Genomic DNA, 25,158 nt, shown 5'->3' with positions numbered 1-25,158 from the left:
AGTGAGTGATGTCTCTGCAGCTTTTGACTGTATTGGACTTTTTGCTGTATGTTTGCACTGTTAAACCAAGTATTTAGAAATCTGCTGTATTTATAAAACTTTATAGAAGTTTTTTAATGTTAATTTAACCTAAAAATGCATAAATCCTCTGTGTTGTTACTGTAGGGGCTGCATTTCAGACCAGACGTGGTTTAGGTCACATTCAGAGGCCTGTGATGAAACCAGACTCTGGATTCATCACATGAAGCTTTTATTTCTAACATTGTTGTCATTACAGTAGATGTGACGTGAACTGATGTCAGTGAAGCATTATTGAAGTGATGTCGATGCCCTTTGGTGGAAAAAGCCGTCTGCTTTCTTTTCACTCTCATGACTGAGGAGGTCTGAGTTCACGATCAGATTGTTTGGAGCCGTTTTGTTTTTAAAAATGCATCACTGGAGAAAAACTGCAGCTTGTTTCTGATTGTGATGCTTTAATCGCACACGAGGTCTCACTGTGTCGCCGTCTGTGTGTGAAACCTGCAGGACTCTCAGATCAAGGACATCCTGAGCACCTCCCCGACCGCCATGACCATCACCATCATGCCCAAGTTCATCTACGAACACATGATCAAGAGGTACCAGACATTTTGTCACGTTGTCTATTATTAGCCCATAAACGTTCAAATCGAGTCAGTGAGGGTTTTATCATAGATCTGTGTGGACTAGAGCTGCTCCCTCACAGCTGAATGAACCTTCACTCCTCTGCTGTGTTTAAACTACATGAGTGTTCAGTGTGACTGCTGCAGGAAACGATCTCTATGGATTTAGTAGTCTACGCTTAAATGTCTATTTTATGTCTGCAGCGCTCGGTTTTAGTTCAATCAGATCAGACAAACTGAGCTGAGGTATGAAAGCAGCTTCAACAGAACCGACTGAAGCATTCTGACGCGTGCTGCTTTGTTCCAGGATGTCCACCGGCCTGCTGCGGTCCGCCATGGATCACTCCGTCCCAGAGGTGTGAAGACCGGCAGGACCGACAGCCGTCAGGACGTCTACCACACGGAGTCTCTCTCTCTCTTGTCTTTACTCATATCTTTATGTCATTCTGTCTTCATACCGAACCACCTCCTCCGTCACAATCATCGCCACCGTTTCTCATCGTTAACATAATCTTAAGATGCCTTTTTCTTTTTTCTATTCTTCAGTATATTCTTTACCTTTTCTACGTTTTTTTTCTTCCCTCATCTCTGTTGACGTTAGTACTTTTTTATATGTTAACCTCGTACTCTGAGTATTACATGTTTATTTTTTTCTCATTTTGAGATCAAGGACAGTTTTGTTTTTTTAAAGCCATGCACACCATCATGAGTCCAGAGCTTCCTCCTCAGCGTGGAGACGAGTCAGTTCACCGTTTTATTAAAATGCTGTAAAAGCCGCCGGGCAGCCAATCAGAGCCCGACCCGCGGCTGCGCTCCGAGTCCCTGCACTTTTACCCTTAATGTGTAAATAATCTGAGCTCAACTAACACCTGAAAACGTAGATTCCAGTGTACAGTCATTTTTAGGACCAGTAGGTTTTAGCAGATGGGTCGTTTTTAAGTTTACGCCACATTTTGGTGAAAGTTAGTGTTTACTTCTGCTGTTGTGGTTTTCTGCTTTTTTTTTTTCTCTCTCTCTCTCTGTCTTTCAACGGTCTCGGTAAGAGCTTCGGCGTAGCAGTTCCCACCTTCTCCAGGAGGCGGCGATGTTTCACTGCAGCACATCTCCAGCCTCAGGCATTAAGAATACTGTGTGCACATTCCAGGGGAAAGTGTAGGGAGCAGAGGCAGCGCACCGACACGATACGAGCTGGTGAAAAACAGAAACCGGGAAAGATCTCAGCGGGAGGTTGTACAGCGTCGCGTGGTCTCGCGTTTCAAGTGGTCGTTTTCAGAGGAGTCGTTGGCATTAGTTCGGAGGGGTCTGTGCCGCAGACCCACTAAGTGCACTTTCCATTAACCTTACGAGAGGCCGTCTTTCCATTTCAGCAGCAGTGAAGTTCAGCGTTTATTATTTTTTTTAAATCATCGTGTTTGTGGTGCCTCATGTAGACGAGAGAGCTCGCGAAAAACAAACGTCAAATACAGGAAACTGCTCAAATTTGATGCTGAAAAATCAAAAAACCGCACAAATCGAAGGCATTTCAATTCCTCGTCATGGGTTTTATCCGGTGAACCTGCTGTCCTCTGCTAAGTGTCGTTCGAGGCCTCCTTCCCTCCTGTAAGATTCCCTCCTCGACTGGTGAGCACAGCGAGGCTGAGCAGCGCTCGCAGTTTTTGAATTTCTACTCGATGTGTAAAATTTTCTCCTTTTAATGCTGTTTGTGTTCGGATGCATGTATTCCTTTAATTTTCTAGGTATGCAATCTGATAAAACATCGCTGTCATTCTGTATAAAAAAAAAAGCTAGAAAAAATCTAAAAGTTTATATACGAATGTAACCGAGATAATATTGTAAAACAAATAAAGTCTTTCTGTTCACATAACTACGTGTTTTCAGGGCGCTGGGTTTAGTTTGTTCTTCAGAATCGCTGTGTTTTGGGATTGAATGCAACGAATAGTTAAAGAAACACATCCAGAGATACAGGAAGCAGACAAACACACACGTAACAGAGATGTTTCCTCCATGCTGTTTAATATTGGGGGCTTCTGGTCTTTCTTTATACAGTGTGGTGGGAGATGGAGCCTAGTGATGTCTTTACTGTACACACTACTATTGCCATTAAAATAGTTAATTTACATGACGTTATCTGTAGATATTAATGATGTCTCCCTATGCAAGGCTTTGAACGCCCCCAGTGGCGGGATGTTAAAGGACAGGACGTCTGTATACATTAATTATCGTTACATATTCGAGGGAATACAGACAATCAGACAAGGAACAAAGCAGAAAGTGACAATACACATTCAAATATTGTCCAACAAAATTCGCCTGTTTTCCACAAAAAATAAAACAAAAAAAAAAAACATACTCGGCATCACATGTGTGGTATATAATCAGTCACCACCACGTACTGTACACCGACACAACCGCCACAGCAGGAAGCTCAGGTGCATTATGGGACAGGAGCAGGTGCGATGGCGCGTTGATGGACGCTCTCCTTGGCTTTGCAATCATTTTCAAACAAATTCTGTGCGGTAAAGGTTCAGTGGAGGAAGGCTGGATCAGACTTTTAATCTGCTGGACTGTCAGGATCCAAAACAGAGACGCTGATGTTGGAGTGTCACCGATTAAATGTGGACGACGAAACGCCCCGAAGGATTAACGATGTGATTGTGATTTAAACCCTATTAGGATGAGGAAATGACGACGTAACATCATAATACAGCCTCTAAACATGAAAATAAAACACACCAGCGTACATCAATCACAGCAACACAAATGACGGAAATACTGAATCCCATAAAGTCCCAAAAAAGAAGGATGAAATCACATGTGCACTGAATAAACACTGGCTGCCATCTTGTTTGAGCAAAACAACAACTGTCGTTTACAAAGCAGACACACAACATTCATTAACATCTTGTTGCCTGAAGAAAACAACTTGTGTGCAAATCATATAAACGATAACGTGTGTGCACAATATTCATTACTTGAGCAGACGACGTAAACAATAAACGATGATACAGTATATTCTCTCGTATCAACAAGATATTAGATGATGACTTGTGCAAACAAGATAATAACTTATCCAAACAAGATCACTGGAAAAACAAGACATTAACTTGTGACAACGAGATGAGAACTTGTGGAAACAAGCTAACTACCGCGAACCAGGGAATAACTTGTGAGAACAAGAAAATAACTTGTAAAAGCAAAGTAACAGTAAAAACAAGATATTAGATTGTGCAAACAAGATCACTACAGAAAACAATAATAGTAACTTATGTGAACTAGATAATAAATTGAAAAGACAATAAAATAACTTATGAGAACAAGTTAATAACTTGTAAAAACAAGATGTTAACTTGCAAAAAACAAGATATTACCTTTGGGGACCAGATAATAACTTGTTCAAACAAGGTAACAAGGGAAAACAAGATAATAACTTGTAAAAACTAGACAATACATCATAAAAACAAGATATTGACTTGTAAAAAACGAGATATTCACTTGTGAGAACACAATAATAACTTGTAAAAACAAGATAACTAAAAAAAAAAAAACAAGGTAATAACAAGATTATAACTTGGAAAAACGAGATATTAACAGGTAAGGTATTAACTTGGGCAAACAGGATAATAAATTACATCTTGTTCAAACAAGAAATTAACTTGTGGGAACAAGATAGTAACATGTACAAACAAGATATTAACTTGTGAAGAAATAAGATAAATTGTGTGAACAAGACACCAGAATAACTTGTGAACCAGATAACTTTCCATATCTGTCGTCTTGCTTAACCAGGTTATGCACAAAATAAATAAAAAAACATGTTTCGGGACGTCCGAGGCTTCATAACTCAGTATTTCAGGAATCAGGACGTGATTTTACAACAAGATGAGAAAGTAAATTGTCAGCACAGACCAACACACGATGCTGCTAACTGTAGTGCATAGAGGTACATCAATGGGTTTACATGGCGGCTGCTGCCCACAACAGGCCTGAACTCCTCAACCTGGACCTCCTCTCACAGCATCAGTGAACAGATCTCTCCCTCCACCTCGTATTCATCACAACACACTGCTGACTGTAAACTCACAGCAGGAATCATTCAAACATCTTTCAGGACATTAACATCGAGAGGCGGAGGCTGCCTCCCACATTCAGGATCACAGTTTATGGCTTCTTGTAAAATGTTTCAGCCTCCAAATCCGCTTTGACCACAACGTCTCACACAGTCGGGATGGAAACCGGAGCCAGAGCAATGCTGGGGGAAGTTATGGACGAGCAGAGACGGTCCGGTTGGTCTCTGAGGCCTTCCTTCGACCTTTTCAATAACAGACGCAGATTATCGTGATTGTCAGTGATAAATGACAATCTGACCACGTGGCGTCAACGCTGCACTTCCTCTACCAGCAGCACGTTGGACATGTTCGCGTGGACAAATGTAAAGAAATCAAATTAAGCTTGAAAGAATACAGTATTTGCAGAAACAATGACATCTAGTGGTGTTTTTTTTTAAGGGTAAAATGCTCAAACATCTGCATGGTCTCAGTTAAACTTCACCTCATTTTTGCCTCAAACATCATCGATACATCAGCGACGGAACAATCAGGCGGAACTCAGTGGACACTTTGGAAACGTATACAATCTGAACTTCAAGTAATTGCTTAAAATCCATAAAGTGAACAATAGTGCAAAATATGTCAAACCAACGGTTCAAAAATAAACTGTGTATTCCTTCAAAGGGAAACTCCACGACTCGCTCCGTGTCGGAATAATTTCGCTGGTTACGTCGGAGTGTTTCTCAAAGTAACGTGTTTTTTTGGCTTCAGAGTCTCTGACGGAAACGTTTTGATTTTTTACAGTTTCATGGACGGATTATGAGACTCAGAGGGCTTCTGGGCACAGCAGTGGGAAAAAAAACTCGCACCTCCTGATTTGTTCGGTTTCTGTGGTTGTTTTGTGTCTCTCTGTCTTTGTTTTGTGTCTATTTGTAGTTGTTTTGTGTCTCTCTGTAGATGTTTTGTAACTCTTTGTAGTTAGTTTTGTATCTTTGTAGTTGTTTTGTGTCGATTTGTAGTTGGTTTTGTTTCTTTGTAGCTGTTTTGCGTCTCTTTGTAGTTGTTTTGTGTCTCTTTGTAGTTGATTTTGTCTCTTTGTAGTTAGTTTTGTGTTTCTCTGTAGTTTGTTTTGTGTCGATTTGTAGTTGGTTTTGTTTCTTTGTAGCTGTTTTGCGTCTCTTTGTAGTTGTTTTGTGTCTCTTTGTAGTTAGTTTTGTGTTTCTCTGTAGTTGTTTTGTGTTTCTCTGTAGTTTGTTTTGTGTCTCGTTGAAGTTGTTTTGAGTCTCTATAGTAATGTTGTTCCTGGTTGTAGCTGTATTCCATGTGTATGTGTTGGTTTGTGTCTCTCTGTAGTTGTTTGAGTCTTCATGTACTTTTCTTTTTGTAGTTGTTTTGTGTCTTTGTAGTCATTTTGCCCCTTTATAGTTGTTTTGAATCTCTTTGTAGTCATTGTGTTTTTCTTATTAGATGCTTTGTGTCTGTTTGTCGTTGTTTGTGTCTTTGTGTGTTATTTTTTTGTAGTTGTTTTGCGTCTTTTCAAAATCATTTTGTCTCTTTGTAGTTGTTTTGAGGCTCTTCGTCGTCATGTTGTCTCTCCTAGTAGACGCTTTGTGTCTGTTCGTAGTTGTTTTGCATCTCTGTGGAGGTTTTGTTTCACTTTGTAGTTGTTTTGCCTATTTGTGGTTCTCTTAGGCCTGTCTGTAGTCGTATCTCTGTAGTTATCTTGCATGTCTTTGTAGGTTTATGTCGCTTTGGTGTTCTTGTAGTTGTTTTATTTCTTTGCAGCTTTATTGCGTTTCTCCAGTTGTTTGGTGTCTCTTTGTAGTTGTTTTTATTTCTCTTTAGAGTTGTTTTGCTTCTCCTTGTAGTTGTTTTCTGTCTATTTGGGTTTGTTTTTATTGGTCTCTGTGGTAGTTTTGTTTCTCTAGTTGTTTGGTATCTCTTTATAGTCGTTGTACATCTCTGCGGATGTGTTGCTTCTCTTTCTATTTGTTTTTGTCTCTCTGTAGTTGTCTTGTGACTCTTTGTGGTTGTTTTGCATCTCCCTGTAGTTGTTTTATGTCTTGTCTTAGTTGTTTTGTATCTCTGTGTAGTCGTTTTGTCTCGTTGTCGTAGTTTTCTGTCTCTTTGTAGTACTTTAACGTCTCTCTGTAGTCTTTCTAGATCTTTTCCGGCAGACTTAACGGTTACCATGAACAGTCTGTGGCGGAGGTGACTAACCCTACAACCTGTGCCCAGCCGACCCGTCCAGTAATCCGTCCATGACTTGGTTATTTGTTCCTGTTGAACATCCAGTTTAATGTCTGCAGAAGATCAGCACAAAGAAGAAATGCCACTTTCATCAAAGTCCTCTCAAAACGCACAAATTCACACAAAGTAAATACCCTGATTCTAAACGCGATTACAACCCAGATATCTTATCAATGTACATTTGGAGTGTCAGCTATGATGTCGTACTCCGTGTCTAGAAATGCTTTGCAGAATGACTTGTTGAACAAATAAAGTTGATTTATTGGCGGTGGCTGACTAACTCTTGTACGGTGGACTTGAAATACACACTACCAGATAAAAACTACACCACAAGAGCGTTAGGTTTAGCAGAAATATACAGCACAGGTCACAGACTGAGCACAACTCACTTCATTCAGATCTACATCAAGGTGTCAAACTGAGCCAGTGAGTATCTACAAACAAAGAGTTCGATCAGAATTCATATGAGATTTAGTCACTTAAAGAGAATTCCTAAAAGTGAAATGGAGGAAACCCAAATTGAATTAAGTTGTTTTCAGTAATTCAGCGGTTTGATGAATTTGCTTCAGATGTTAGTTTCATGGACCAACCACACGACTGAGTACAGAAAATATTCCACCCTAAAGTTTAATGTGCATGTTGGTCTCCACAACAACGACAAACCCAACAACAAAGAATGTCATGAAATGATGTGAAAGCTATAAAAGAAACCCCACATAAAACCCCAAATTAAGAAAAAACCTGTAGTTATGAGTGAGCTTTGGATGTGCGGGTAGCTGTTGTTTGTTCGTTTTCCCGTTGGACTGAGCTGGACTGAGCTTTCAAAGGTCCCATATGGTGAAAATCCAAGTATTTTATTTTGTCTTTTCACTTCCGTTTGCTTCTCTCCTGCTCTCTGTGCTCACACAAACTGCATGTTAACACATATTTTTCTGCTTTTGTTGTCAGAAAATGGAACAAGTATGAGATAGTGGCTGAAACACGGCTCAGTAGGACTAAATGTTGACCAGCAGTCACTTCAGATTCATTTCCAAGCTGCAGCTCTGAGGCTAAAATACAGATTTTAAATGGTCGTCTGACAAATTCACCAAAACACACAAGTTAAACAAGACACCTGTAGGAATTCTGCGATATTTTCATGCAAACTTTTTGCTAACACAACTCTGTTTTTCTCTGGTCTGTCAGTCACAGAGAGAGTTTTCTTCCTGATGAGAGGAAGCAGCAGCAGCTCAGCAGCATTTAAAACAGGAAGTTATTCAGTCTTTGTGAAATGAGCCATTTTGAACTAAAAACATTTTGGAGACATGTGGGACTTTGATTAATTTGCTGAAAAACGGCACAATATGGGACCTTTAATGCTAAGCTAAGCTAAACATCTGCTGGCTAATGCTTCATATTTAGCGTACAGATGTGAGAGTGCAATCTCATCTATGTCTGTTCCAGCATTTCCAACGATGTGGAAATCTTCCGTCACAGTTCACTGTAAAATAGTCGAAAGTATATATGGTCTGTAACTGCACAGTCCAAATGGAGAAGATCAAAGGAAAACACACGAGGTTTGGCTGGAGTCTGAAAGCGTGTAGCTCTTCTAATGTTGTTGTTCAAGGGAATAAACCTGAATTCTGAATCACTTTTATTTGATTTCTGGAGATTCAATCATAATTCTCTCAGGGCAGAAACACAACCAACACACCAAGGCGGGTACAATCACCAGCTGCCTTTCATTTTCTACGAGAAGTGCCGTATCCCTCATTATTCATGAGATCTTGCCTTTGTTCCTGGAAATACTGGGATTGAGGGCGGAAATGAAAGAGCTACCTTCAAAAGCAAAGCCCACAGAGAAGAGAGCAGAAACAGACGTTATTAGCCAGATATCCAACCGAATACAGCACAACTTTTCACCAAATCCTGAGAAAATCTTCAAAAGAAAATGTAAATGCATATCCGATTTCATCCAAAACCATTATGCAAATACCAAGAGCTGACTCATCGAGATGAAAAGCCGGTGGCACTAACTCTCCAGTCAGGTTCCATAAAACATATGCAGAAGAAAAGAGCGTAATGAGAAGACACAGTTAAAGGAACCTCTTTTCACAGCACTTCACAAAAAAAATGTTTGCAATATTTCAAGATTTGTCTGATTTTGTTTGTTTCCACGGTCGGGTTTTACACTCATGTTTAAAGTGCAGGTGGACAGAAAAGCAGCTGATTGATCCGCTGGGAATTTCAAAACAAAACCAAGTGATTGTCAGATTAACAATGTAGGTCAAAATCCAAGAGTATGAACTGGGATTGAACTAATTCCTCTTTTTTTTTTTATCCTGCCTGATCAGACAAATTAAGTTTGTTTTCTTCCCAAGAACAGTCTCAGTTAAGACTAGTTCACGACTGTCACAACAAAAGAGTGAATAACTGCCACAATGAACTTTTTCCAGAGTCGTAAAATCCCTTTTCTCATTAGAAACTTCTGTGCAAGTTCTGGCATCATCTACAAAGTCATGGATCTATTCCCTGAACAGCTGCCTGGTCGGGTGTCGTGACTTCCAAAACTGAACATCAAACGACAACTGATCTTGCAGAAATTTGCACCGCTTCTAAAATGAGTCACCGGTAAAAAAAACTCAAAGGCAAATTCTTGTTTAATCTGGAAGGAGTAAGAGTAGATTGAAAAACCTGACTGGGTTTGGTGCGTTTCTGCCCTCAGAACATACCTGAGTTCTGTGTGTATGTTGCAGACAAGCTCCAGTTAAGTTTCGAAGATGCCAAAGTTCAATGAAAAGTGTCGGCAAGTCACAAGAAACATGCAAATTCTGAATTAGGGTGGATTTTCTCTCAGTCATTGGCCAATGAACAGAGTGTAGCTTGTTGTAACTTGGTTATACACGTACACGCTTTTATACATTATGCAGAATACAACAGAAGTGAGTACATCTCAGTGCAACGTCACTTAAATGTCAAATGACTCAAAACTGAATCACCTCTCAATAACTGCTTTATTTCTAGCAACGGACACACAAGTTAGAAAACCTGTGATCACTCAAACTAAACCTAGATAGATAGATAGATAGATAGATAGATAGATAGATAGATAGATAGATAGATAGATAGAACTTTATTGATCCCTTTGGTAGAACCTCAGGGAAATTGTTGAAACAGAGTCCTTCTGTGATTTCCAATCAGCCCAACGGTATGAACATGGTAAGAAAATGACCCGGGAACACCAGAACTTTCTTAGTTTTGGAACCTATGGGCTGTGTTTATCTGCATGTCTGTATCATGGCTCCACATGGAAAACAATTACCAGAGGAACGTAAAAATCTGATTGTGAAACGTCGTTAAGATGGAAAGTGATACAGGACGACTGTTGACCGACTAAAAATCAGCAGCTGTAATCAGGACGTACAGGAGGAACCATAGTACCACCAATCAGAGCTGCAGTGGTCGTCTTCCTAAAATGATGCCACAGAGAGTGAACTACTGTAAAAAAAAAACTGACAGCGTCTACTTTAGAGTTGACACTGGGTTTATCAATGGAAATCAGAGTTTGTGACAGCTGAGAGCTAGCCTGCTCTTCTGCACAAAACTGCAGGAAGAAACTTTGCTTAAAATGCATGAAACAAATCCTGAAGAAGACTGGGAGCATTTGTTAACATAAGACAAATTTGTGGGGCTCAGAAGGAGTCCAGCATGTTTGGAGCGAATCTGGGCGAGACGACTACAGTGAATGAAGTCCTGACAGTGAATCACGGCGGTGGGAGTGTGATGATACGAGGATATAAACCCGATGTTGGCTGATCTTGTCGGTCTCAGTCTTGACAGAGGACAATGACCAACATCTCAAGGTGTTCCCAAAAAAGAAAAAAGAAACAAACTATGACCTTGACAAGTACGCGCTCTGACTTGAATCCAACAGAACACCTCTGTACTATTTTAAAGAGAATATAGTATTACGTAGCAAATCTAAATTGTTAACTTGTAATTTAACACGAGCAAATGCCTCCTGTTCAACTTAGAAGTAATACAATTACTGTAGAGGTGATACCATTTAGGAACATTTAACATTGAAATGATATTGCACAAGGCTGTACTCACATGCTGTGTTTCATTTCACGTACACACTCACTAACTCATGAACATTTGAACATGTCAGAATTGATAGGTTGACATATCAATGAATCTTTAACATTCTCCCTGCATTTAAGAACAAAGAAAAACAACAATCAGCGTCAAACATCCAAGCATAGATCATTCATTTCAATCAGCTCATCCAGTTTTGCACAAGTCAGTCGTGTTGACAGACATCTAGGTAGCAACAGCAAGGACCACTGGGTGAGAGACAATGAGGAGCAGGACCAAACAGAGTAGTTGACCAGTCAGAGATCATGGTCCTAAATGCACATTTCCCGATTTTTATACTCCTCTCAGCTGCTAACCTTGATAAGAAGTGCAGGACAGGAGGTTCTTTCTCTTCCTGTACTCACGCTGTAGGTATCTTGCAACAACCCATACAGGTGAGGTTTGGTTAAGGACCGTTGAGGCTGCTTATCAGACCCTCCTCTTACATCTGTGTTCCCCCCAAGTCTCCCCCGCCTGCGGGGTAATGCCTCAACCCACCTCCCCTGCGAAGTGAGTGCAGCGCCACAGTGCAACAGCCTCTCAGCAGTGACCCTATATGATACATGGGTTGACCGTCGCGGACAGGACCGCGACAAAGCCAAGCGACCGTTGGCACCACCGGGATGGCCACCGCTAGCAGATCCACTAGAAAGTGACGACTCCAGTAGCTTTTTTGAATTGTCCCAGAATCTTCATCCTCTGCTGCAGCGCCGCCTGCCGCACCTTGCTCTTTAGTTTCATCCTCTTCATCGTCCTCGTCGTGCACCTCCACCACTGTGACGCCAGCTATCTCCTCATGGGAATTAGATCTCCTTGGTTGGGAAGTATGAGGTTGTTCTATGCTTGGAGATAATCCCGGGCTACTTGGACTTGGCTCAACTGTCTCTGTTTGGGTTGAGCCTGCTGATAAAGAAACTTCTTGCTGTCTGTCCTCAACTTTAGGGTTTCCAGGTGTTGTTTCACCCTGCATGCCCTCTCCACAGCACCCTACGAACCTAAGTTCACCCTGTGTCCCTGTTGGTATCTCTGCTGAATCGCACAGTTTTCCTTGTGCTACCTCCCCAGCACCCTGAACTTCCACCTCCTTCCCTTCCACTGGGTCCAACTGCGTCTGCTGCACTTCTTCTACCAGTCTGACCACAGGGGTTTCCACCTTCTCTTCCGTTGGAGAAGCTTCCTTTTCTCGCGTCTCCTTTTCCTGTTTTTCCTCTTCCTCCTCCACCTCCTTCCCACCACACAAAGGACTCTCCATGGAGCCGGCCACAGTGGCAGATCGTGGCAAAGGAGGGACCAGTGGTGTTGTGGAAACCGGGATTGGCTCCGTGGCTGTACTCATGACAGTCGCTGTGGTAACCGAAGTCGTCGTGGTAATGGAGTCCAGCTCCTCATCCCCCTCGTCAGACATCCAGGTGGAGGTGGGGCTGCAGGCCTGGGACCGGAAAGTGCGCTGCTCTGCAATGGTGTCAAGATCAGAGGGGTACCCTGCTGTGGCGGGGATGGGGCAGCTTTCCGTCTGAATGCCCATCTCCCTCAAGGGATGCAGGTACAGGTGGTGGTGAGACAGGCAAGGGTGGCTCATGCAGCTCACTCCTCCCAGACCACAACGAAAAGGTGCCAGTCGCTCACCTGTGCACAGCTTCTCATAGGTGGAGGAGTGCGGCATAGTATGTGGCACTGAGTGGGACAGATTGTGAGGGAAGGAATGAGGTAAGGTGTGGGAGTAGGTGTGAGGCAGGGAATTGGGCAAAGAGTGGGGCAGAGAGTTGGGTAGAGAGTGAGGCAGAGAGTTGGGTAGAGAGTGAGGCAGAGAGTTGGGTAGAGAGTGAGGCAAAGAGTGGGAGAAGGTCTGAGAGTAGGAGTTAAGTAAAGATGCCGTTTCCTCTGATAGAAAGGCGGCTTCCAGCAGCAGGTCGGCCCGGCTGGGAACGCTGCTCTCCCCACAGCACACAAAGCCGCTGTCTTGGGTGCCATCACCTGAAAGACAAGGAAAATCCGAACCGTTGCCATTCCTGTCCGCCAGCGCTTGATCGCTCAGCTTGGTGTAGGTGGAGCTTCGAGTCAGAGAACGTGCTGGAGAACCATCGCAAGAGCAAGACCCCCTACCTCCTACTGTCAGTTTGGGTACTCCCCCAGGACTTTCCCCCGAAACAGATGCTGGTGCTGAACCCCCAACACGGGTCCGACAGCCTGGTATGGCTTCCCCTTCCTTGGCTAAACCGGCCTGGGCCAACTCCATGCTCAGCAAAAGGTTTTCGAGCTTGTGGTTCTGGGTGTTGATGTCCTGGAAGTACTTCTGGACCCCTGGGTCCCCACTGAGTCCGCCGGCATCACTGAGCCTGGCACGAACAGTGTCCACAGCCTGTTTGAGCTGCTGGATTTCCTGACGCGCCTCCTTCAGGGCCAGCTGAGCCTCCACACGATGACACTCCTCCTCAACCCAGTCCTCCTGCATCCGGTAAAGTCGACCTCTCAGCTCATCTATCTCTGTGTCCCTAAGAGGATGCAAATTTAGGAAATGGTTAGAACAATAACAAGTCAATAACAAGTCAAACAACAAAAGAACCAATTTTTTGGATAATTTCTCCTTCTGTCTCAGCATCTCACCTGTCTTGCAGTGTGGTGATGGTTTCTTTTAGCCTGGCCCGCAGGTGTCGAATACAAACCTCCTTCTGCTGCAGGGGTGTGAGGTACTGCTCTGGGGGAGGCGGGCGAATCCCATGGTTGTCTGTACATGACGTGTACTTCTGGTGACGTCTGGAACACAAAGGATACCAGCAAATGAAATGGAGCCCTTTTTAAGCAAGTTTACTGTTTGGCATCATCTGTAGGAAGGGATGTGTCAAGTACTGAAAAACTGGTCTGAACGCCTGGCAAGGTCTGACATTTTGGGTAGCCATTTCTTGCTCAGATAGTAGTCTGGTTGTGTTTAGACCATATTAGACAATTGAGATTTTCTGGTTTCTTTGCGGGCTGCAAGGTGGATCAGTGGTTGGCACCGTTGCCTCGCAGCAAGAAGGTTGCCGGTTCGAGTCACTGCATCACTACACTAGTCTTGTCTTTAGCTTCTTTGTGCACATTTCTACCATCTTCAATCTGTTGTTTTCAGTTCATAACAGTCACAGATTCTCTTCAGCCTAGTTAGCCGACTGGCAGGTAAGAAGGTAGATGTTGTGTTCAGACCTGAAATCAGTGTAGTTTGATGCCTTCCAGGTAGTTTAAAGTGGAGATTTTACTCTGCTGTAAACCACAGCTATGATTATCCAGCTGGGCTGTATGAGCTGGGTGATAATTCTCTGTGGGTACACAACACATTTCAAATTCTTTCCTCAAAGTATGAAAAATATGGATTAGCAAAGCAGAAAGAAGAGACTGAAAATGCACCTTATATACTTTCAGAAACTAAAACTAGGGTGAATCACTTTGCTTCTGACATTATCACTGAAAAACATTAAAATTGGACCTTTTATTGCCGCCTACATCTCTTTTTCTGTGATGAACTTTAATGAAATGAATATTCACTCTGATTATCGGGCCATTATCACAGCTGGCACATCACGTCTGCTTTCACTGAGTTAATAAGTCACACAAAGTTTCTTTTCTTTTATTTGTTTTGAGATGAGTGCAGTCAATCCACCCAGGGGCATTGACTTAGAGAAGCATTTCATCTCCATTTCAGAACAGGCCATGCAGTTTCCGATGTCTCACCCTTTGGTGGGGCTGCAGTCGCTGCCTTTACAAGAGCCTGAGTTGCTGCTGCTGCTGAGGGAGGCGTTGCCATAGGGATCTCTATTGCTGGGCGTGGCCGGAGTCCGCCTGGTTCAAAGCAAGAGGAGACATGTTAGCCTGCTTCTGGTAACACCATGAAACCAGACACTGAGTGAGCAACCATCATGAAACTACCGATCAAAACAGACACCACGAATGCAGCAGACGTCAGTCCGGGTTCACCAACACACCGATACAACACAGATGTGCAAAGACTGAGAAACAATTGAACACAGTCCTCCGGCCACTGACTTATTACAGTGATGCTTTTTCAACAAGGAAATGTGCTCTGCAAACATGGAAATCCAACTAAAAATCTAAACAAATTAGACACTCAGTGACATAAACGTAAGAGGCATTCCTCAAAAGAAATAAAGTAAAAACAGTTTGCACCAGAATAAAAGAAAAGAGAACAAACACAGAAAAGAGGGAGGGAGCAAAAGGTCAGACTAGGAATGATGGAGTGGAAACAATTCTCTACTAAAGATGTTTCCTACAACGAGAAGTCATGAAACATTCACAGCAGTGCAAAGGCGCTCGTCATTCCCATGCTTTAGAGGGTTAACACTGATCAGGAGGGAGGAAGAGACGGACTCAGGACAGACCGGGAACGAGGGGTGGAGGGAGAGTTTGTTGAGCGGCTGTGGCGGTCCGGAGACTTGGTGGAAGTGTATCCTTTAGTCGGCGACTTGGTTGATGCATAACCTTTAGTCGGGCGCATTGAGACCATATAGCCTGTCTCCATGGGAACGTAGTCTAGCTCAATGAACCTGCAGTAGTCAAACCTGACCAGGCAGAGACAAGAGGGTGTTAAATCACAGAGGACAACACAGTGAACCACACCTGAACTACACAATGTGCATGCTGTGAACGTATGCACATGGCAATATTGGCATTTAGCTGTAGTTCTGAGGTAAAGCTGCAGGCAGCGCGTATGCCAAATATCAACAAGCATTCAAACACTGAAGTGGCCCAGGAGAGGTGGCTCTCTGAAAGCCCTGCTCCACTCGTTGAGGCTTTCTTTGGCTTCCCATATGGAACATTTCTGTGAAGCAATTTGCAGCTACGAGACCTTTACTGGCATAGAACATAAAACTAAACCTCGGCATCCTGAAACGCTATTTGCAAGAGATAAAATATCCCGAGACTCTCCTGAGAGAAGCAGAGGAGCAGCCGCAGCATTAGTGTTGTTTTCAAAACAGCCTCCTCATAGAGGAGCATTTAAAAGTCCCATGTTGTTCCCATTCTTCAACAGATTAATTAAATAGTCCTTAGAATGTGTGCAAAGATGGTTTATTTTACCATAACTCCATAACTCTTGGTTTTATTCCTCCTTTGAACAAAATGTTTCAGTGTCTGTATCTTTAAATGCATCTGAGCTGCTGCTGTCAGCGCCCCCCTCAGGAAGAAGACTCTCTCTGCATCTCTGATTGACCACAGGGCTGCTGATACAGACGTGAATGAGTTTGTGAGACCAGAACTTCCTAGTGATTCTAACTTTCTCTCTGAGGATCATTTCACATGGAAATATCATTCCATTCTCAGCACTGTGGATGTTTTAAACTCGTCTGTATGGTGAGCAGGTCAGACAATATTGTAGTTATAAAATCTCAAATATAGCTGCAGACCAGCAACTCGGTCAATAACTCTGAAGTGACTGTTAGTTAACATGTAGTCTGAATCTCATGTTGTCTATCAAACTCACCACACACATGAGTTCAAAAGAAAAAGATCATTGCTCAGAGAGAAAGTTAGGAGCCACAAACTGGTTTAAGCGATGGCTGTAGACACCAATGTCATATTCTCAAAGCTTCCTAGACACACAAAACACACAAGAAGGACCCCTAAGTACAAACAAGCTTTCACTGAAATACCTCTATGAAATTTAGCCATCAAAGTCGTAACAAAACCTCTGACACCTCATTACAACCCAAAAGACAGTGATCATGTGCCTGTTTGCTTGTATATCTGGATGCACTTTGAAAGGACACTGTGGTCCATTCCATGTCAGAATCACACCAGATTGTCTCAGCTGTGACATGATCGAGGCTAATCTGACCCCCTGCTAGTCTTTCTCTCAACACCCTACCAGGAAAAGTGTATTTCTTCTTCCTCTTCTGTTATGAAAGCAACTCTAAGTTGTGTAACTATTAAGTCTGCTCTGTCCTCAGCTCATAATTTAGAAACATCCTCCTGCACTGCACGGGCAGAATATAATTTACCATTTATATCATTGCTATAGAAAATACATCAGATCATCTATACCACTGTGCTGGCGGGAGGTGATTAGCTTAGCTTAGCATAAAGACTGAAAACAAAGGGAAACTGCTAGCATGCCTGACTTTGTACCAGCAGAGATTTCAGGATGTCACCACTTACCAACTAAAATTTTGATCTGATGCAGGGATTTCAGGTAATGTTATAGACATGGGCACATGCGACTGTATGCAAGCATTTGGGTATTTTTATGAATTTATAAAAACAATTTTGAATGTGTATTTGCTATGCATTAAAAAAAAAGTCTCTTTCAAGTGGTAAAGCTCTGCCGACTTCACTTTAGAATATTTAGTTTAAGAGTCAGGATCATTGATTCAGCCCTTTATGCTAAGCTAAGCTAGCCACCTCTTGACTCTAACTTGACACTTAGTGGTCAAACAAAATGAGCTGCACATCAGAGAATAAGAGCCAAAGTATTACCACAGAACCAACGTAAAACCACATATGTCATCTAAAACAAAGCAAAATGAATACGTAGTTTCACCTTTGCACATTGCTATCATCCTGCTAAAGAAAGCAAAGTTGAGTATCACAGTGCATGTGCACCAGCCAGGAGAAGGAGGGGTGATCTGTGATGGGCAACTTCTGTCAAAACGTTCCTTTAATGTTCTATAATTATTGGTTTGACTTATAGCAAACGCTGTAAAGACCTGTTTCCTGAAAAAGGACATGATTGTTGCCCAGTCACGGGCCTCCACAGACGGAGGCGGGGACAAGCAGGGCCAATCAGAGCAGCCATGAGGGATTTGCACACAGGACACGGTAACTCCACGAAGCACTGCGATCCAAAACATGGACATAGTGATGCACTGAAACCATCTCTGTATTTAAACCTGCAAGAACTGGTCATGTCCGACAGAAACGTAAAGAGTTAAACTAAATCTCACAAATGATGTCAACTGAAAACTGGAAGAACAGAATCAGATTTTCAAACTTTTAATGGTGGAACACATTGAGTCTAACACGTTGTTAGATCACGAAGGTTATGTGTTTTCATAGAAGTCTTTGTATTTTACATGTCACATCTAAAAATGATCAGATTCTGTTCTAAATCAAAAATTCTTGCCTTTGCAGTGCAACAGTAGATTAGTGACGCAGTTACAACCAACAAAAATTCAAGGCCTTTTGGCTGAACTGCAGACTGGCGAGTATACAAATATGGAAGTAAATTAAAAATAGTAAAAGTAAAAGAGGTCAAACATCTATAGCATATGGTGCCACCATTTTCTTTTACAGTATTGGCAACACCTGTATGCATTTGGAAAATGATTTATGGCATCACATCTGTGTCGTACTGAACAGAAGACAGTTGAGTTCTCTCTACTTCTTGCCATGTTTGGTCTGTTTCCATAGAAGTGCAAGACTTTATACTGGAGTAAAAAATGAGCCCATATCGACCAAAACAGAAAAACGTCCAGAAGATGCTTCAGCTCTAGAGGCTTAAATGCAAATGTATTTATATTTGTTTTTATGAATGCCGCTGTGCCGAGTCCCGTGTCCTGTGTGACACAAACAATGCAGGAGGCCAGATATTGACTGCTCAATAGCTCTTTGAAGATCAATATATGACAAAAGCCGAGACGTGGACAGGACAGAAAACAAGCAGGGAGGAGCAGCTGAAGCAGAATCCACACTTTATCCCATTAATCTGCTGGGATGGAGCCTGTGTGGACCGCTGGTGGGTTTCTGGTGGAGGTGAGCGTTTCCCAGCAGTCAGGTGTTAGTCAGTGTGAGCGGGTGAAAGTGCAGAAATACTCCTTTACGAGACAGAGACTTTGCTCAAGAGGCTGGAGTCAATTCAAATAAACCATAATGCGCATTTCAGGCAATGCCGGTGTCTCTGAGGGTGCAGCCGACCGGGTGTCTGTGGTGAACCAGTGATCACTGGTGATCACAGTGTGCTTCCACAGCCACGTGTTGCATGTAGCCGCTAAACACAACTTCATGCTAAGAAGGATTGTTTGGTACCAGATGGTGTCCTCCGATTCATATATGAATTTACCTGGTGATGTGACACAACAACAGACACACACAGGTCTTTGCTGCTGTTAAATCCACCTTCTATGCTGACATCAACTCTGAGAATTTCAGTTTTGTTGTTATTTAAAGTGGAATCGTTTTATTCAACTGGAGGGATATTTGTGAAAAGACTTTTCACTGATCAACCACCGTTTACCAACCACACAGCGGCCTGTCAAGCTTTGACTTCTAAACATGGCTTCTGTAACTGGTGGAGAGTTTCTACATTTAAAGAGTTTATAAACTGGCGTCTTTTCATTGGTTAAAACCAAAAACACGAGAGCAGAAGAAATGGATTTAACTGTGCATTTAGTGTATGTACTCCAACACAAGCTGCAATCGTTAGCATGTCCGGCTAATGAACTTTGCATTAATCAGCACTATCTTTATCAAACAATTTATTTACTAGATAGTTTGTTGTTGTTTTTTGTGAGAAAAGCAGCTCATGTTTGTGTTTTTCTACTTTATTTTGGCAACGATCAGGCTGACGTGAGGAGCCTCCATTTTTATTTGAATTTTGTTCACTTAGAAATATTGCTTCTGCAAGTTTGAAAACAAAGGTGGATTCATTAGCAGTTAAAAACACTTGCTCAGAATTCAAAATACTATATTAAAGCCTGGAGTTTGGCATTTGGCCGTCAGCATGTTGGTCTTTAGCGGCTCTGATTGAGGGAAATGACGACGCTAGAAATAAGGAAGTGTTTCTGTTACTACTGTCTGATAGCAAGAAACAACTTTATTTTTTAAAAAAGTGCTGTGAATTTCCAGTGTTTTATCAGTTATCAGTCTGAATCTCGATGCCAGAATTGAAAGCTTGACAGACGTAGCAGTAGCAGGTGTTAGCAAACGGCTAATTAGCTGATGAGCTGCCTGTGTGCTGTTGTTGGTCGTGCTAGCTTCCAGGATTAGCTTTAGTGGCTACAATGCACGTGAGAGCGACAGCTACAGCTACTGAGCATGCTCTCTGAGACTGAAGTGTGGCTCACGCAGGCGGCGCCGGCACAGGAATGGCCACCGGCGCCGAGGCCGCTGGCGCCGCCGCCGCCGCCGCCGTCCCCGACCCCGACGCCGGCTTGGGCACCGGCACGGGCGAGGACGCCAGAATTTGCTGCAAGCGGCGTTTGGGCTGCAGCGCCTTCAGGGGGTTGAATCTGAGGAAGGAAAGACGAGAGAGAGGAGGACACCAGAGCTACAGATTGATCCGTCTGCAGCCACACAGCACCAGTAAAACCACAACCACCACTGAAGGAGACGCCTTGGCTCCAGTTCAAACAGCATCCATCAGCCTGCGAGCCGCACATAAAGCAGCAGCTGGATGAGAATTCTGATTAAAACACACAGAGATGCTCAGGTTGTGATTATTCAGCTCGTCAGCCGGTGCCAGACGGGCTTTCTGTGGTATTAAAGTGCTGATTGTGTGAACCTGGACCACCCCAGTAAATCAAGTCATAGTTTAAATTAAGCATAACGCAGGCCGTACATTGTGTAGCGTTGCAGCATTTGCATTGCAGAGTGAGAACCCTGAAATCTGAGCCTGAACGTCTTAATGGACGTGCAGAAGTAAACCCTGAATCCCCACAGACCACAGAACCGTGTTATCCTTTAACATACGTCCAGTAAACAGGAAGCCCAGCAGCTGCAGGAGAAAACATCAATACATTCGATGAACTTGGTTTGAGTGTCGTCGACTACATCTGGTTTATTTTAAGCTCTTTTTCATGTCAATAAAACCACAGCTCCTCCGAAAACAAAAATACTGATACAACCAGACTGTAAAGGGACGTCGAGAGGGTTTATGGCGCCACTTTCTAATAAAAGGAGTCAGGTTTAGTTTTTATTATGAGTTTATTTTATCTGACGTTTTATTTTTAGTCTTTTAAAATTTGCCTTTACGGCTATTCCTTTGCTACAAGCTGTAATTAATGTCTTTATCGATGAGTAATAAATGACTTACTAATGTTTTATGTATCAGTCATAACTTTCCATTAGGACCAACTCATGTTGTTTAGTTAGAAGAAAGAGATTCTGTCAGTGTCTGTTTTATTATTTTTAAATAACCCTCTGAGTCATATGTAGACTGACTGAGGTTTTCTTTTTTTGCAATTTAAGGGAACAAATGTTGTCTTAATTGTAAATAAAGCCATTAATTACAACTCAAAACCCACATGTTAAGCTTCTCTTATTAGGAAGTGGAGCCAACAGTTCTGGTTGAATCGGAGGAAAGTTGTGCTGTGAGAAAGATTTTCAATAATGATGCTACAAACACATGCATGTAGCACTCACACAGTACGTCCTCACATATAAACCTGAACTAAAGAGGTCAGAGAGCAGCAGCAGAGTGACCAGCGGCTGATGAAAGGACGCTGTAGGAAAAACGATTAATGCATTAATACACTGAGCTGGTTTAAAACATCTGGATCTGCATTAATAAAGCATCTCTCAGGAGCTGCGATGAAGCTTCACACAGCAAACTATGAAGCTTCAACCCAGCATTCAACATAACATTGTCTGGCATTACCTGCAAGTTCTAATAATGTTTGAAAGAAAACATTTTAATCTAATGTTCAAAGAACGTTTTCAGGATTTTTATCATTTCTAATAATGTTCGTATGACGTTAAAACTGAACTGAGACAGAACATTCAGAAGATGTTTGGAGGATGTTGTCAGATTATGTTCCACGATAACAGAAGAGGAACGTTCTCAAACCAACGTTCAGTAAAAGTTTTCCAGATGTTATCGAGGCCTCAGAGGACAGAATGTGTTTTGATAAAATGCTCCTGTAATTTATTATATTAACAAACTTAACCAAGGTTTTGGGAATGCTGCTGTTGAGAACGTTCTGGGAATCAAAAGAAAATGTCCCACCGAAAGCATTACTAGAACTCTGCAAAACTTTCTCAGAACGTTTTCAAAAACAAGAAACAATCTAGCTGCGATGTTCTGAGGATGTTTTGGGGATGTTGCTGTTCAGAACGTTCTTCTATAAAACGTTCCCATAACATTGCATGATAGCAAAGGGAGGATGTTCTCAATGCAACACTGGGAAATGTTTTGAAAACATTTCACCTTTAAGAGCACTTTCTGGGAATTAAAAAACACGTCCTACTGAAAACATTACGAGAACTTTGCAGAACTTTCTTAGAACATTTTCAAAAAAATGCAACAAATCTAGTTGGGATGTTTTTACTATATACATTAAAAAAGATGGAACATTTTTCCTGCAATGTTCTGAGGATGTTTTGGGGATGTTAGTGTTGAGGAAAAAAAACTATGATACCAAAGGAAGGACGTTCTCGATTGAAATGTGTTTAGAACATTATTAGAGCGTCTTAAGAGAACTTTATTCTGCCTTTAAGAAGAACATTCTGCAAACATAAAGAAAACTTGCAGCTGAAAAAACATTACTGGAACTTTGCAGAACTTTCTTAGAACGTTTTTGGAACTCAAAAATTCTAGCTGCAAAGCCTCCTTCATTCTGAGGGCGAAGCTGCAATAAATGACTTTTGTGACAGTTTTAATTTGAATTGTTAGACTTCAGCACAAACTAAAGTCCCAAAACAGCAATGTCTTGTGTGAACAGTTTCTAACACGTGTGTGAAGGCAAACAGGTAACGCAGCTATCGAGGTTATGCATTCACAAATATAATCTCAGTCATGATGATATAAACTAAACCAAGTAAAGTTTGAACACACCTGAGGGTTTTTCTCTATTTTTTTTTACAATTATGTTTTAAAATCAAATATATTTTATATTTCTGATTCCTCAAAGTAAGAACTGTTTGCTGGTTACACATATCTGCAATGATTTATCCATTAACTGGAGGAATTTCACGACTTCTCAGTGCAGCAAATATTCATATAATCCATACTGTGGAAACTCAAGAGAGTAAAGAGAATCATTACTTTAAGATGTGGAGGTCAATCCAGTTGGAGCAGAGTGAAGGAAAAGCAGCCAACAAGAGCTCAGAATATGTGAGAACTTCCTCAAGACTGCTGGAAAGAGCTCCAGGTGAAGAACTCATGGAGCTCGTTAGATTGAAGATTTTACTGTTTACTACATAAATCAGTCGTAGTTTATTGTCATTCATTTTGTCTGACAATCGACAAGCCTTCAATGTGCAGGTGAATCTAAAACATTAACGGATTTATACAAAAAATTAAATAAAAAAAAAAAGGGTAACATAAACTCACAAGTTTTATAAATCCTGTAATTGTGTGATAATGTTGCTGCTGCAAACTCTTTGCTCTCACGTTTGGCATCACTCATGGGCCTCCAGTCCCAGCAGTGTGTGGACTAGAGAGCATCATTTTGCAACCTGAGAGAACCTTTCAGTGACTGGACAGTGCTGATTTCTGTGTTGCTTCCTATAACGTGACTGAATCCTGGTTAATGCACCAAAACAACAGAAACAATATGAAGATCTGATCCGTTGCTGCTGCACTGGTGCTTTGTTTCAGATCACCACTGATGCAAAGCTGCGTTTTGCTGTTGCTGTGAGTTCAGTAGAACCACGTGTTCTCTTTTGCATCCTGCACAAGGTCAGCCATTTTTATTCACTGCATTCATTAAAAAAAACAAAAAAAAAACAACTGTCATTATTGCCTCGAGTCCTACAAACCGTGCAAGTTCTGCATCCGTCTCCTGGTGATTCCTAAATGTCTTTTCTGAAGTTAGTCATGTGCTTTTTCTCCTAGTTGCAGAAATAAGATGAACATTGCAGCACTGGCTACCTGACATTGCACAGAACACCCCAAGTGAACACCGGCATCACAAAATCACATCCTCATTCGCTACCTACCGGCGAGAACCCGACGTAGACCTCCGATTGGCTGGAGCAGGAGCAGACATGGAGCCAGACGAGCTCTTGTGTAACCTTACGTTTTCTTCCCGTCCTCACTTTCCCTTCGGCGTCCTTCAGCTCAGCACTGAGAGCCTGAAGCCTGCAGGAAGCAGCACAAACACGCAGCGGTGAGCGACACTCGACTGCAGAGAGAAAATCTCACACATACACCAACTGAGTTTTTTGCTGACTTTATGCAGCTTTGGATGTCTCAGCATCCAGAGCTGCTGCTGCTGAGTCAAGCTGACACTGAGTGGACATCAGGGCTCAGCGGCCAATCACCTCCCAGCCATGTGGCGGAACCGACCAATCGTCTGCCTCGTCTCGGGCCAAATACTGAGCGAAGGGAGGTGACATCTGCATCTGTATGCGAGGACAGATATGAGTGTCCTTATATCTATAAAGACTTTCTGTTAGAGCTCCCATGAGCCTCTTTGTGAGTACTCCACACAGATGTGGCTGCAGAGCGTCTCATAAACATTTAATGGCAGCCAGTGACCCGGCACAGCTCACGCCGTCATTACCGTTCTGGAAAAGCTGAATAAGACTAACATGTCGCAGGTTTCTGCCTCAGCTGTGGAGCTCGTAGCGTATATTAATCTAAAAATACATACGGAGATAAAGTCCTGTCAGCATCTGCTGGGAGACACGGAGGCAGAGGGAAGAAGAAAAAAGCACAGGGAGAAGGAAGAGGAGGATTATTCTCATCAATTATACATCTCTACACAACTTGGGAGGCTCTCGACTTCCAGGTTTGTGTATGTGTGTGAGTGGAAGTCCTGCCGTGACACTCTGATGTGCTGTGTTGTCTTTGAGCCAAACCATGACTGATCCAGAAACAAGTGTCCTCTCTCCCACTGCAGTCCGTGAACAAGGACATTTGGATTAATAGAAACTGAGCCTTTTGTTCTTCCTCTATGCTGCTGCGTCACTTAAATCGCAGGTTATTCATTCAAATCCTGTTGATGCTATTAAGCTGCCGACTGTAGAACTTCATCCATCTGAGCTCTGCTTTAAATCCTCCTGCATTGTTCTTCTGCTCGCTGTCTTTGCTGCAGCTTTTCTCCTTCGATAGGTTCTAAAGAATGACAAGATACCAGATAAGAACTGTTCAAATGTGTGTGTGTGTCCATAATCTGTATATACAGTTGTGACAAAAGTTTACATACACGTGTAAAGACCGTGTTTATCACGGCTTCCAT

General features: G+C 42.3%; 3 protein-coding genes across 5 annotated transcripts in view; 2 read left to right on the top strand and 1 right to left on the bottom strand.

Annotated features, from left to right (window-relative positions):
• sdcbp2 (syndecan binding protein (syntenin) 2) overlaps nucleotides 1-2,505 on the top strand; it is a 24,116-nt gene extending 21,611 nt beyond the window's left edge. For both annotated transcript variants that reach the window (XM_008297693.1, XM_008297692.1), the window contains 2 exons: nucleotides 526-617; nucleotides 949-2,505. In XM_008297693.1, coding sequence (XP_008295915.1) covers nucleotides 526-617; nucleotides 949-1,003 — 147 coding nt within the window. In that variant the 3' untranslated portion in view covers nucleotides 1,004-2,505. The remainder of the gene's footprint in view (nucleotides 1-525; nucleotides 618-948) is intronic.
• Nucleotides 2,506-11,495: 8,990 nt separating this feature from the next.
• snphb (syntaphilin b) lies at nucleotides 11,496-23,964 on the bottom strand. The gene is made up of 6 exons (XM_008297688.1): nucleotides 23,915-23,964; nucleotides 20,101-20,265; nucleotides 15,424-15,603; nucleotides 14,759-14,866; nucleotides 13,658-13,807; nucleotides 11,496-13,545 (listed from the first exon to the last, which is right to left on the bottom strand). The coding sequence occupies exons 1-6, from the start codon at nucleotides 23,962-23,964 to the stop codon at nucleotides 11,496-11,498; spliced, it is 2,703 nt and encodes a 900-aa protein (XP_008295910.1).
• The window catches only part of acss2 (acyl-CoA synthetase short chain family member 2), a 60,650-nt gene continuing 48,440 nt past the window's right edge, over nucleotides 12,949-25,158 (top strand). For both annotated transcript variants that reach the window (XM_008297690.1, XM_008297689.1), the window contains exons 1-2: nucleotides 12,949-12,962; nucleotides 15,442-15,450. The gene's annotated coding sequence lies outside the window, so the exon portion shown is untranslated. The remainder of the gene's footprint in view (nucleotides 12,963-15,441; nucleotides 15,451-25,158) is intronic.

The sequence above is a fragment of the Stegastes partitus genome, unplaced genomic scaffold, assembly GCF_000690725.1.
Source record: "Stegastes partitus isolate 25-593 unplaced genomic scaffold, Stegastes_partitus-1.0.2 Scaffold1238, whole genome shotgun sequence".
Lineage (NCBI taxonomy): Eukaryota > Metazoa > Chordata > Actinopteri > Pomacentridae > Stegastes > Stegastes partitus.
Note: the sequence above shows the minus strand (reverse complement) of the source record. Positions and strands in the feature narration are given on the sequence as shown.

What these genes read in the sequence shown, in the direction of transcription:
- snphb (XM_008297688.1), bottom strand. Translation starts at nt 23,964, where the DNA reads ATGTCTGCTCCTGCTCCAGCCAATCGGAGGTCTACGTCGGGTTCTCGC. An exon ending in CCCTCCACCCCTCGTTCCCG is followed by an intron (nt 14,867 to 15,423) that starts GTCTGTCCTGAG and finishes GCTTTGAACCAG; the next exon opens with GCGGACTCCGGCCACGCCCA. An exon ending in GACTGCAGCCCCACCAAAGG is followed by an intron (nt 13,808 to 14,758) that starts GTGAGACATCGG and finishes TTTGTGTTCCAG; the next exon opens with ACGTCACCAGAAGTACACGT.